Source organism: Rhinoderma darwinii, chromosome 6 (genome assembly GCF_050947455.1).
Source record: "Rhinoderma darwinii isolate aRhiDar2 chromosome 6, aRhiDar2.hap1, whole genome shotgun sequence".
In the NCBI taxonomy this organism is placed as follows: Eukaryota; Metazoa; Chordata; class Amphibia; order Anura; family Rhinodermatidae; genus Rhinoderma; species Rhinoderma darwinii.
Genome location: NC_134692.1, coordinates 44438403 through 44451534, shown reverse-complemented (window position 1 = coordinate 44451534; position 13132 = coordinate 44438403). Strand labels below are relative to the sequence as shown.

At 39.6% G+C, this 13132-nt stretch overlaps 1 protein-coding gene across 1 annotated transcript in view; it reads right to left on the bottom strand.

Moving 5' to 3' along the window:
* The window catches only part of RAMP1 (receptor activity modifying protein 1), a 61544-nt gene extending 48651 nt beyond the window's left edge, over positions 1-12893 (bottom strand). The window contains exon 1 of the mRNA XM_075831184.1: positions 11916-12893. Coding sequence (XP_075687299.1) covers positions 11916-11967 — 52 coding nt within the window. The 5' untranslated portion in view covers positions 11968-12893. The remainder of the gene's footprint in view (positions 1-11915) is intronic.
* Between the last annotated feature and the right edge of the window lie 239 nt (positions 12894-13132).

Here is a 13132-nt window from a genome sequence, read left to right as displayed (position 1 = left end):
ATGGAAGGCTCATCTCCCTGTGGCCCCAACAGTGGTTGTCTTCTAGGCATCATGGGACAAAACTGGCTCTTCAGATCACAGTGATTCTCTTTGTTAGTGCCTCGCTAACAAATGATAAACCCATAAAGAAAGCACCAGGAACATTCAGCAGATACTGCTGGATCCTACATACTTTACGTTTTCACTTGTTAGCCAAGGAGTAATAGGAATTACAGCGGTAAACATCTAAGGACGGCAACCATGGGCAGAGCTATGAAGTGGTAAGATCTAATCTGATCTCAGCAGCAGGTTCTTTAGGCAACATAATATGATACTATTGTGCCCCAGGGAAGCCAAACTATTATTAGAACTTGCAGCCAAGGTCTAAGACTTATCACTGGTAGGTCATACTAGGGTGAGTCATATCACTAATAGGCTTTTTCTATTCCAATATTCAGTGTGGCTCAGCCTTTTCTGAAGTATTTAAAAGTGGCTTACTACCTACAAAAAGGTTGAAAACGTGTGCTCTAGGGCCAATTTCATAGTAAGCCATTTAACCTATATATCTATTTTTTTTTTACCCTTTTAATTGTAGTAGATAATAGGATTATCCAGGATTTTTCTTTTCTCATAGAAATGAGTTTGGCATGTGGGCCTCCCAAAATCAAAGATTTTAACATAACTATTCTATTTTTCAGATCCAAAAATTTATGGGGTTTTCTCAAAAGGTGTATATTACCACCGAAATATAGACATAAATGTAAAAAGTTATCAAACAGGAGTTCACTATCTATTTAAGGAGAGTAAGGAATGTGTAATTATGAGAAGTATTCTGCATACATAGTGTATCCAAACAGAAAATAAGGGGAAATGCATTAGAACTCTTCCCACATCAGGAAGTACACTGCAAGCGGTAGGCGTGTGTTTGTCACAGTTGACCTACCCCCGTGTGATCGCTAAAGGCTCATGCACACTACAGTAGTGGTGTGGACGGCCCGTGACTTGTGGCTCAGACGGCCGCAGAGTGTCATCGGTGGGCCGCCTGCAAAAACATGGGCCATGCACATTCATTTCAATGAGCCCGGACCGCAAAATGCGGCCGTAATAAGACATGTTCTATCTTTTTGCAGTCCGGGGTCCCGAGCAATGCACGGACCGTGGAAACCATGGTCATGTGCATGGGCCCATAGAAATAAATGGGACCGCAATTCAGCTGCAGATTTGCGGGTGAATTGCGGCCGCAAAAACACGTTCGTGTGCATGGGCCGTTAAACCTATAAAACATCATGATCAATATTGATGGTGGTGTCATCACTGTTTGCCTTCCTATACAGGACTTCTTTTGGAAGAACCCCAGGGATGTTGTATGGTAGTGCCTTTTAGGGCATAAACAAATGCCTATACACAAGGCTAAATAATTTATATTGTAAAATTGAAACATGAGAAATTACAAGGTAAAATGGAAAATGGTCAAAAAAATAAATGTTTGTTATACCCATAAATAGAATAACATTTTGACTTAATTGTACTCCAACATAGAACGTAAAAAAAACTACTACTCAAAACCCTCTGCTATGACTGTTGGAATGCAATAGACAAAACCCAAAAATAAAATTAAAAAAATGGTATATTTGGTACTTCTGGAATTTTTTATTTTTTTTAGTATTCTCAACTGGTTATATCATTTTTTTTTGTCCATTGGATGCTCCATTCCTTGGGTTATAATGGATGTTTGTCTCCTCCATATAACCTACAAGGGCAACGACTTGCAAGGTCTGCAGAGTCGTTTCTCATAAGAGCAGAACACGGAGTGTTGTGTGATATTAAAGACAGGCTAATTCCTGTTACTAGGTATTAATATCACATCCGGTGATTTCTGCTATTAAAGCTCACAGTCCTCCTGACTCTGCACAGATTTAGCCAGGTCTATCTACAGCAGCCATTATTTGTTTCTATGCAGCAAAGGTTGAAAAGAGGTTCCAGTAAAATATCTGGGATGAAAGATGAGCATGAAAAGACTCTTCATTCAAACATCATTATAAAATGGACAGTACATTCAAAGCACAAATCTTCTATACAGATAATTAGCATCTAAACCAAAATGATGTGAGTAGGAGGTTATAATGAAAAGTGAAGCAGCGTCCACACAATGATGGAGCATTTACATTCAGGATACTTGACAAAAAATGGTTTATTGACCAGAGCGCATCATTACCGAAAACCTCACTTATCACGCCAGGGCCTAAATGACAAAGCAGTCTGGTGTGAAAAGGGAAGAACGGAAGTAAACCTTATATAGCGCCACACATTCTGGACAGAGTACTTGTAATATGTGTACTGCTGTGGGCAACAGGCACCTGCCGTGAAGATACTTGTTTTGGGGACATTTACATGTACAAGTGGCTATTCGGCACTGGAGTTTTTAGTGGGGGGAAAAAAACTAGGTAAGTTCACAGAAAAACAGCAAAGCCCATGTTCACACTTGTGATAGTTATTTTCTGTCAGTTTCGCACTGCTCCTTGTGATTTTATATATATATATATATATATATATATATATATATATATATATAGCAAACAAGAAGGCAGCAGCACTCACATAAGAATAATCGACCAGGTGCCCAGCAAAACGTCCCGATCCTCGGACGTGTAATAATATATAGAAGAAGAAAATTTGCAGCACTCCAACATGAAAAAAGTGGTGGTTTATTCAATCCAAAACAACAGCAACGTTTCAATCCTACAATAGGATCTTTATCAAGCCTAGTGACACATCTACTCAAAAAAAAAAAAAGAAACTTGACTTACCTGTAGCTAAACATTTTTCGGAACATGGTCACAATGAAAGGGATCTAACATTCATGATTCTAGACCATGTTCCTCCATCACAATTTGGCGGTGATCGCCATCTGGCTTTACACAAAAAAGAATTGAGATGGATATTTTTATTGAACACCTTAAAACCTTGTGGGCTTAATGTAGAATTCGTTGTAGATAGAATAGCCTTATGATGTCCTCATGCTCTTTTTCCTTGGGTCCTTTAGATGTCCTCTTCGGTATGATGATCGTTGACACATTAACATCAATATCTATATTTCGTATTTACTGTCAATGTTTGATAAATACTAAAAATTTTATGTTTTGTATTTTTTTAGATTGGAATACCACTCCCAACAGAATTTCGGAACTTCTTTGATTGATTTTTTTCAAATAGTAATGTTACTGTGCTACGATATCTGACGGGGCTGTGTTCAATTCATTAAGTCTTATTATATCAATAAAATATGTTTATTATTTGTTGAATTTTTTCTAGTCTCCTATTAGGTTTCAAAGTGATAGAGAGATATTATAAGTCTTTGTAAGAAAAGTGAGAAGGATTCTCATATATTTTTTATGACTTATGCTCTATGAGATATTATGTCACTGATGTGACAATCGGGGTCCGTTACACGGAGGAGGGTAATGGGACATCCTAGACACGTGAAGACGTGGCTATGTGGTCCCATAACTCCGGGAACAAGATCGTTCTGGATACTTGATTGTGAACAGAGATCTTTGCACCCACGTGTGGATCGTCTTTAAAAAGCCGATATAAAGTTACTTTTAGATATCCTTAATATCTCCATCACTTACCATGAGGAGCATTGACTAATATACCTGCATTTTTTTACAATTATTGACTTCTTGACCGACATAGCCTTGTCAATAGGTATCCATAACAGAGTTACAACAGTTGCTTAGCAACCTATGATGCCGTTACATACGGGTCAGTTCAGTGGAACGCATTGACACGCATTACATCATATGGATGCGATCGATGCTCTCTGCTGCTGAATGATGATACACTTCCGCCTCGGGGGATTACACTGATGTGTCAAACTTTAATTACCACGAGGGCTGCAGCTGATTGCTGCAATACACTCTTACGAACACATATACCAATGACTGACTAGTTAAATCTGAAGTTCTGATTGGTGAGTGACGATATGACGATAGATTTTACACCACTGCTGCATAAATGATTATGATGTAATCAGTTGTTTTTAATGTTTTTGATATTATGTATTGTTACTCACGATGTCACATACACACTTCTGTATTTTCTGTATCATGTTTATTTTTATGATGATACCGTACACAATGTATTATGTATGTTTTCATACACTTTGCACTTTATTGTTTTATAATGAGGCCAATTATGTAAAATAGTCTCAACCATATATAAGCTTGCTGAGTAGATGTGTCACTAGGCTTGATAAAGATCCTATTGTAGGATTGAAACGTTGCTGTTGTTTTGGATTGAATAAACCACCACTTTTTTCATGTTGGAGTGCTGCAAATTTTCTTCTTCTATATATATATATATATACACAGTGAAGGAAATAAGTATTTGATCCCTTGCTGATTTTGTAAGTTTGCCCACTGTCAAAGTCATGAACAGTCTAGAATTTTTAGGCTAGGTTAATTTTACCAGTGAGAGATAGATTATATTTTAAAAAAAACAAACAGAAAATCACATAGTCAAAATTATATATATTTATTTGCATTGTGCACAGAGAAATAAGTATTTGATCCCCTACCAACCATTAAGAGTTCAGCCTCCTCCAGACCAGTTACACGCTCCAAATCAACTTGGTGCCTGCATTAAAGACAGCTGTCTTACATGGTCACCTGTATAAAAGACTCCTGTCCACAGACTCAATTAATCAGTCTGACTCTAACCTCTACAACATGGGCAAGACCAAAGAGCTTTCTAAGGATGTCAGGGACAAGATCATAGACCTGCACAAGGCTGGAATGGGCTACAAAACCATAAGTAAGACGCTGGGTGAGAAGGAGACAACTGTTGGTGCAATAGTAAGAAAATGGAAGACATACAAAATGACTGTCAATCGACATCGATCTGGGGCTCCATGCAAAATCTCACCTCGTGGGGTATCCTTGATCCTGAGGAAGGTGAGAGCTCAGCCGAAAACTACACGGGGGGAACTTGTTAATGATCTCAAGGCAGCTGGGACCACAGTCACCAAGAAAACCATTGGTAACACATTACGCCGTAATGGATTAAAATCCTGCAGTGCCCGCAAGGTCCCCCTGCTCAAGAAGGCACATGTACAGGCCCGTCTGAAGTTTGCAAATGAACATCTGGATGATTCTGAGAGTGATTGGGAGAAGGTGCTGTGGTCAGATGAGACTAAAATTGAGCTCTTTGGCATTAACTCAACTCGCCGTGTTTGGAGGAAGAGAAATGCTGCCTATGACCCAAAGAACACCATCCCCACTGTCAAGCATGGAGGTGGAAACATTATGTTTGGGGGTGTTTCTCTGCTAAGGGCACAGGACTACTTCACCGCATCAATGGGAGAATGGATGGAGCCATGTACCGTCAAATCCTGAGTGACAACCTCCTTCCTTCCACCAGGACATAAAAAATGGCTTGTGGCTGGGTCTTCCAGCACGACAATGACCTGAAACATACAGCCAAGGCAACAAAGGAGTGGCTCAACAAGAAGCACATTAAGGTCATGGAGTGGTCTAGCCAGTCTCCAGACCTTAATCCCATCGAAAACTTATGGAGGGAGCTGAAGATCCGAGTTGCCAAGCGACAGCCTCGAAATCTTAATGATTTACAGATGATCTGCAAAGAGGAGTGGGCCAAAATTCCATCTAACATGTGTGCAAACCTCATCATCAACTACAAAAAACGTCTGACTGCTGTGCTTGCCAACAAGGGTTTTGCCACCAAGTATTAAGTCTTGTTTGCCAAAGGGATCAAATACTTATTTCTCTGTGCACAATGCAAATAAATATATATAATTTTGACTATGTGATTTACATTTTTTTTTTTATATAATCTATCTCTCACTGGTAAAATTAACCTAGACTAAAAATTCTAGACTGTTCATGTCTTTGACAGCGGGCAAACTTACAAAATCAGCAAGGGATCAAATACTTATTTCCTTCACTGTATGTATATATATATATATATATATATATATATATATATATATATATATATAGAAAAACTGATGAAAAATGGGATAGACCTTCTTTGGGTCACTGAGGATACAAAGGGCAAACAGATCCTGAAGGATCACAAGAGATCATGGGTCTGTACAGAATCGTGTAAAGACGGAAGCAATGAAACCAGTGTGAATGGAGAACAGTTGAAAAAAATAAAATGTATTATTATCCGGTGAAAAACCATGTCGTTTCCATCTACATTGTGTGTAAAGTTACATTGGCGAAAACACAAAAAAAAAATTGGTATTTATGAACTATGGCCACTAAACCCGGTCTTTCTTATTTACGTTTGTTGTGAAGATAAATGCAATCTAATGTTTTCTGTTGTCAGCCATTTCAGTCTGGGGAGAAGCATACTTTAGTGGTCTTCAATGGGATTATTGACAGGAAGTCCAGAAAAATGTCTGTACCCACTCCTTATCTTCACTTCTATTTTATATCCTGTTCCGAGAACCTCGAGAACAATTAATGGGGTTGTGTAAGGTTAAAAAAAACATGGCTGCTTTCCTCCAGAAATAGCACCCTCTCATCCATGGGCTGTGGGTGGTATTGCAGCTCATCCCTATTTAAGCGAGTACGGCTAAACTGTAATACCACATCACAGCCCATAAACAAGAATGGGGCTGTTTCCAGTGACCTGTATACAAAGACGCATCTTCTGCATGCCTCCAAGCCCTCTCTGCACAGGGAATACCTGTGATGTCATCAGAGATGTAACTAAAATTCATAGAGCCTCATAGGAAAATCAGATTGGACCCTGGGCTATGTACTCATATGGTGACGCGATCAAAGGGAAATCAGCAGAACAAGGGAGCCACGTCGCTTCAGTGGCAACCCTTCATTTAGCTGATTGGTGGGGGCCCAGCGGTCGGAAACCTCACTGATCACACATTGATGGGCTATCCTAAGGTTAGGCCATCAATGTGCTTTCCTGGAAGACCTTTTTAGATACCAGGTTCTATCTATGTGACTACCACTACAATGCACATGAAATACAGATACAGCTTTAGTACTATATTGTATGTGCAGATCTAGGGAAATAAGACATTTGGGAATTTTAACACTCTACACACATCAGTAAACTAAAAACTACCTACATTGTCGGTTTTCTTTATACATCTAGTATATCATATTACACCCAAACGCCCACTTACTGCTTGGCCTAACATGGTCCACTGTGACTTATCATTTATACAGTATTTCCCACTTATTGTACAATACCAGTGTTCTTTAGACTTCAGAAAATCAGGATGACTCACCCTGATTGGCCAGAGCAAATATTCAGGCATTTAACAAGGGGCACTTAGGGTCAGTTCACACGGCGGATTTTGTGTGGCGGGTCCCGCAGTAAAACTGTAGACAGGAAGATCCCTCCTTCCATTGACTTCAATGGGAGCTTCGGGCAGAAACCGCCTGAAGATCGAGCAGGATGCCGTCTTTTTCCTGCCTGCTGAATCTGCCGTTAAAATTCTGCCGTGTGAACAGGGCCTTATGGTGACTTATCTCCTGAGTTACAGTTATCTCTGAGCACCACTGAAGCAGTTCTACAGATTTAATTTAAATCTGATTGAATTAGGAGAATAGCGAGTGTTTTACATGGGTAAATATGACTGTTCAAAAAAAAAAAAGTTCAAAGGTTTATGGGTTACTTTTGATTTGTAAACTCGCAGGGCTAGCTCTTCATTTCAAAACGCCATGCATTATTTAAGGGGGGGGGGGGGGGGATTTAGTGTCATTAATAAAAATGATCCCCTCCTCCTTGTTTCTTTTAAAATATACGAGGGAACTAACCCTTTCTGTTCCTTCTCCCTGAATTGTGAAATCACAAATGTTCCACTACGTCTGTAAACAACCCTTATTGCTATTACTCGAAGAAATCAACAACACCCTTACAGTCATTCGTCACCTGCCTAATGCTACACAGAGACATAAAGGGGTTGTCAAGAAAAAAAATGGCTGCTTTCTTCCAAAAACCTTTTCACACCTGCCAATGGGTTGTGACTGGTATTGCAGCTCAACTCCATTGAAGTTGATGGCGCAGAGGAGCAACACCACACACAATCTGTTTTTGGAAAAAAGTAGCCATGTTTTTCTATTCCTGGTAATCCCCTTTAAAATGTCATGCAACCTCCCTAGAGGCAAAAAGTCACATGGGAGTATTCCAGACATTTCCAACAGGGAAAGACATGTCTAGAATAATAAAAAGGTCACATGTAACTTTGAGTCACCTTGACTGTCATACTGTATGGCATTGTATCTGTAATCATGGAATTTCTCTGATGTTTAGTGGTTGTATATAAATAATTTTCATTATACAAAGATTAGGTTTTCATGTAACTTCATTTTTCAATTTCTCACCAATACCTCTGTTTGAGCTCAGTGAATGAAACCATTTGTGTTTACATCAAGAGGCTATAAACCAGTTGATAGATAGTCCTGTTCTTAGCGAAGACATAGGTACAATTGCATCCAGTCTCGACAATCCTCTGTGAGCGAAACATCCTGGACTCCAGCTGGATACATCTCTTCACTGATATATTGTGGAAAACAATCAGGACAGGAGTTTTATGCTGCTGATGCATTTCGCTCACCGAGGATTGCCTAGATTAGTAATACTACTGTATCTCCCTCTCAGATGTGAGAAATAGTAGGTCTGTATGGGTTTTCAGCCTCCTATTCACTGACAGAAAACAGAGGTCTTAAAAATGGTCAGGAATTAAAATACAAAGTGGTAAAGCTTTATTTACATAAAAGTGGAAAACCCCTTTAAGATGTCAGTGCTGCTAAGTCAGAAATAAGGCTGAGAAAACACACAATCTTTTTGTTGTGTGACATTGCACAAGAGTTTCATGTTTATCTATTTATGTTTATTTGTGCAATGTCATGTAACAAATCTGTTCACATCTGCGTTGGGGTCCCGTTCTGACGTTCCGTCGGAGCTTTCCGTCAGAACGGAACCCTGAACAGACACAAACAGACACGAACAGAAACCAGACGTTTCCGTTTCCATCACCATTGATTTCAATGGTGACATATCCAGTGCCCATGGTTTCCGTTTGTCTCTGTTGTGCACCCGATCCGTCGTTTTGCCGGAAGCAATAGTGTAGTCCTTCTCCATTTTGGATTATAAATGACCTGTTGTTACTTAGTGTCGTCAGCTCAGTTTAAATGTTTACAAACATATTGGTCATTTTATCCTGGGTAATGATATTAGGGGGTCAGGTCATAGGAACAGGCCTGCAAACCCACTTACCCGCTACTGGACAATATTACCAAGGCAACTTAAGCGAATGTACAGGACAGCACAGTCAGTACATCCACTGCACCTCAGGAAGAATCACGTTATCGGCATGTGCTTAGGTTTTCTGATACTCGATTTTTAGCAACCTCTTATTAAACATCCTTTATTAGAGTAGGAGCTGGGCATAAGCAGGTGTACAATGACTGTATACAGATACTGAATTTATTTTACAGCTTTGGAATTTTATTAATCAACTTACACATTTCTAACCCCATTGCAGATAATTATGGGATTCCTAGATTTATTGTATTGTAGAGTTTTTTCTCTGGTTCCGTACGTCTTTTCTAACCTATAGTTGTATAATAATGAACATCACAATGGATTTAAATCAGACTTTGATTTGCACAATCGCCTGAAAAAGTGCTCTGTGAGTTGGATGTTGTATGCAATATTGGTCACAGAAATAAAAAGTACGTTTCCGATGTTTTTTTAAATAAAAAAAGATGCAACGGATGACAAATAATGTCAACAGTTGTCTATTTAGACCATTGTATCTTGAAAAGACCAATGGCAATGCACGATTGTTTTTCAAAGAAGCTATAAAAACGGCTGTCAGATGGTGTAGCGTCTGGGCATCAGTCTAGCTGCAAACAACAAAATGGTCCAACTGCACATCTTTCACCAAAGCTACCCAAGTCTGACAAGCCTGCACCGTGTGGGACGGATTCCATCATCTACGTCTTCACTGTTGTAATAAAGATGCAGCCTTCATCAACTTGATGTAGTCCTGCGCCCTCACGTCAGCCTATTGGAAGGTGTTAATGGATCTCTTTTTCCTACTTGTCAAGACCCCAGTCTCAATGACCGCAGACCTCTGCCTAGTCTGTATATTTTTATATAGGAGCTATGGAAACATTTTTAAAACAAAGCGCTCTCAGAAAAATCTATTTCTGGCTAGGAAAACGGTGAATGGATTTACAGACCGCCTACCTTGCCAAAATGGAAGCAACTGCTAAACACGGTGATCCCTTTTAAGCCAATTGTTTGAAAGAACAGAGACTGTATGAACAAGTTTTATAAATTATTGGATGTAGGGTGTGCCTGACATCTCAATGAGTTTCCTGTCCAATCCCTACGCCATCTCTTGGCCCCTAGGTTAGCCGCTCTGGACCGGATATGATGAGTAGCATAGTCATTTACTGTATTGTAATGGTTAATTTCCGGTGCTTTGCGTATCACACTGAATTTATAATACTGCACACCTAACTATAGATTATTATGTAATGTTTGTATACTTTTGTAAATGTGGATCATTTTTTTGTACTGTAATCGCTTAGACCGATCCGCAAAAACCGATGTGTGCATGGCCCCATAGAAATGGATCGTGATTGGGCTATCCGTAAAAAAACAAACCAGCACACTGAACAAATTAACTGATGTGTGCATGAGCCCTATAGGAATGAAAAAATTAATAATCACACTTTTTATAATTTCCATTTGTACAATAAACAATCAAGTTATGGGTGGCTACTGGCCAAAAAAAACAACAAAACGTAAACCGTTTTTGTCAATTAATGGTTAGAAAATAACCGAGCCAGGGCTAATAATCGGGATAAACTGTCAAAACTGTCCAGTTTCTACGATTATCTTTAGTGATAGCTTCAACAAGTTCATATGTGCAGTTTCTTAGAATTACACAAAGTTATATATATATACCAGCAGAAAAGACAGCAGCACTCAAACACAGTCAAATTGATATGTAAACGGGTGCCAGCAAGTAGTCCAGATCCATAGACTATATCGATATCCCAAAGAAATAAATCTTGCAGCACTCCAATAGAATAGATGACAAACTGTGTTTTTTTATTCAAGCCAACATATAAAAAGTGCGACGTTTCAGTCCAACATGAGGATTTTTTTTTTTTTTTTCTTATTTTTTTTTTTAAATCACTCACAGAAATTTATTAAGTGTAAGATCACTGAATTTAAGAGCTGGCAAAAATGTTACAAATTGTGTCAAATTGGCACATCGAGAGCATAATATATTTGGAATAACGCTAGGAACATTATCCACCTTCCCTTTTGCTATTTCAGGGTGTACATTCTGGGCTAAAAATTGCATTTACTTAATACATTTGGTGCATATTACAACTCCACCTGCTCACATCCCTTTTTCTAGATGCTTTTCAAAACTGTTGAGGGAAGCATATAAAGTACGTGCTCATTTATTTGGAACATTTTTAATAGTAACCCCCCCCCCACAATAGATACTTATTAATATATTGACAATGATACATAAAAAATACAAATATTCTACCTGCCCATAATAGCCATTGGACAAGGACGATAATCTGACCCCCAAGTGTTCTGGTTTGTTTTTCAAGTTAGTATCATACAAAGTCGTTGGGTTCTATATGACTACAGAATAAAACAACATATCCAGATTATATCATTGCTATAAATAACTGGTATAATCTCTTCTAAATAATTTAGGCAGTTAGGTTGTCAAGTAAGGTAGATATCAAATATTTGTCATACTCTCAGGGTGGTGGCATAAAGATCACTAAGATATTAGAAGCATTTAGAGGTTACACCTAAGAGCCATAGGCACAACAGCATATTTTAGATTGTATGAGAGATCACAGGTCATTCAGTGATGGGGAGTCTCTTACCTAGTAGGATCCAGAGGAGAGGTCTGGAAGTCAGGAGAAATCCCAGGTTCATTTCTGGACAATGTGTCCACAGCTTAGGGGGCTGTGTAAAAACACATTAAATGAACCATCTGAACGCTGCTGAAGTCTGGGGTCTCCACTCTCAGTGATTAGTATATAAAAAAACAGGCACATCCAGGTGCAAGAAAACTTCCAAGTGCCCCCAAAATGAGGGAGGTCCTTAATGGACCAACTACCTGTGGGCGTTTTATGGTCCTTAGGTTAAAAACCCCAAATGTTCTCAATCTGTGGCTACAAGATGCCCTAAGGAGATGCCACAGTCCGGATTCTGAATGTGGTTTATCCTTCTTCTTGCGATCAGCTGAATCTCAAAGTAGCGAGAACTACAGGAGAAAGGAAGGCATATTTATGCTAGATCTCATTCATCTTGCACATGGTTTTTGGATTCTTTCCTCATTGCTTAGAGCACTTCCAGGTGCTGCCTGAAGTTCAAGGGCTCTGCTTGTTGAGTAGGGAAGTCCTCCTGCGATCTTCTAGGGTTCTGACCAGGTGGATAGGAGCCCCCTCTGCTTGTGTGTAGGACTATTCTTCACTGTGTAGATGGAGGGGCTTTCCTCACACTTTCTGTAGGTGTGTAGCTTGAGGCTCTCCAATGCCTTTGTATGTGTAGCCCCCTGCCTCCCCCCACTATATAGATAGGGAGGATCCTGCCTCCTCCTGTGGAAGTGGTGAGTGAGGGTCTCCTGGCTCTCAGAGTTCTGTTCTGTCGCTTGTATCTAAGTTTAGATCCGGATCTGACATAAATAGGATCTGTAGGAAGAGGCTGCAGCCGAGATCTAGAACGGTCAAGCCAGGAATGCTGCTGTCATTGCTGCACTGGGCTGTTGGAGCGTGAGGTGGTGACTGCAGCTCTGGAGTCACAAACTACAGCTGGGACTGTCTCTTTCTTTCTGGAATAGAATTCTTGCAGAGTTTTGTGTTAGGTGTTTCTTCTGTATTGAATTCTGTGCTGTTTCCACCCACATTGACAGTGCAGGGCAGTGGATTAGCATACAGAAGCTGCAGTACCTGTCATGTACAGTCGTCCCTGCGATCTGATCTTTCATTACATTCTCTCAGCACTTCCCTTTGTTACATTAGCTACCTATTACCGACCTATTACCACCTACCTACCTATTACCACCTACCTACGTATTACCACCTACCTATTGCCTCCT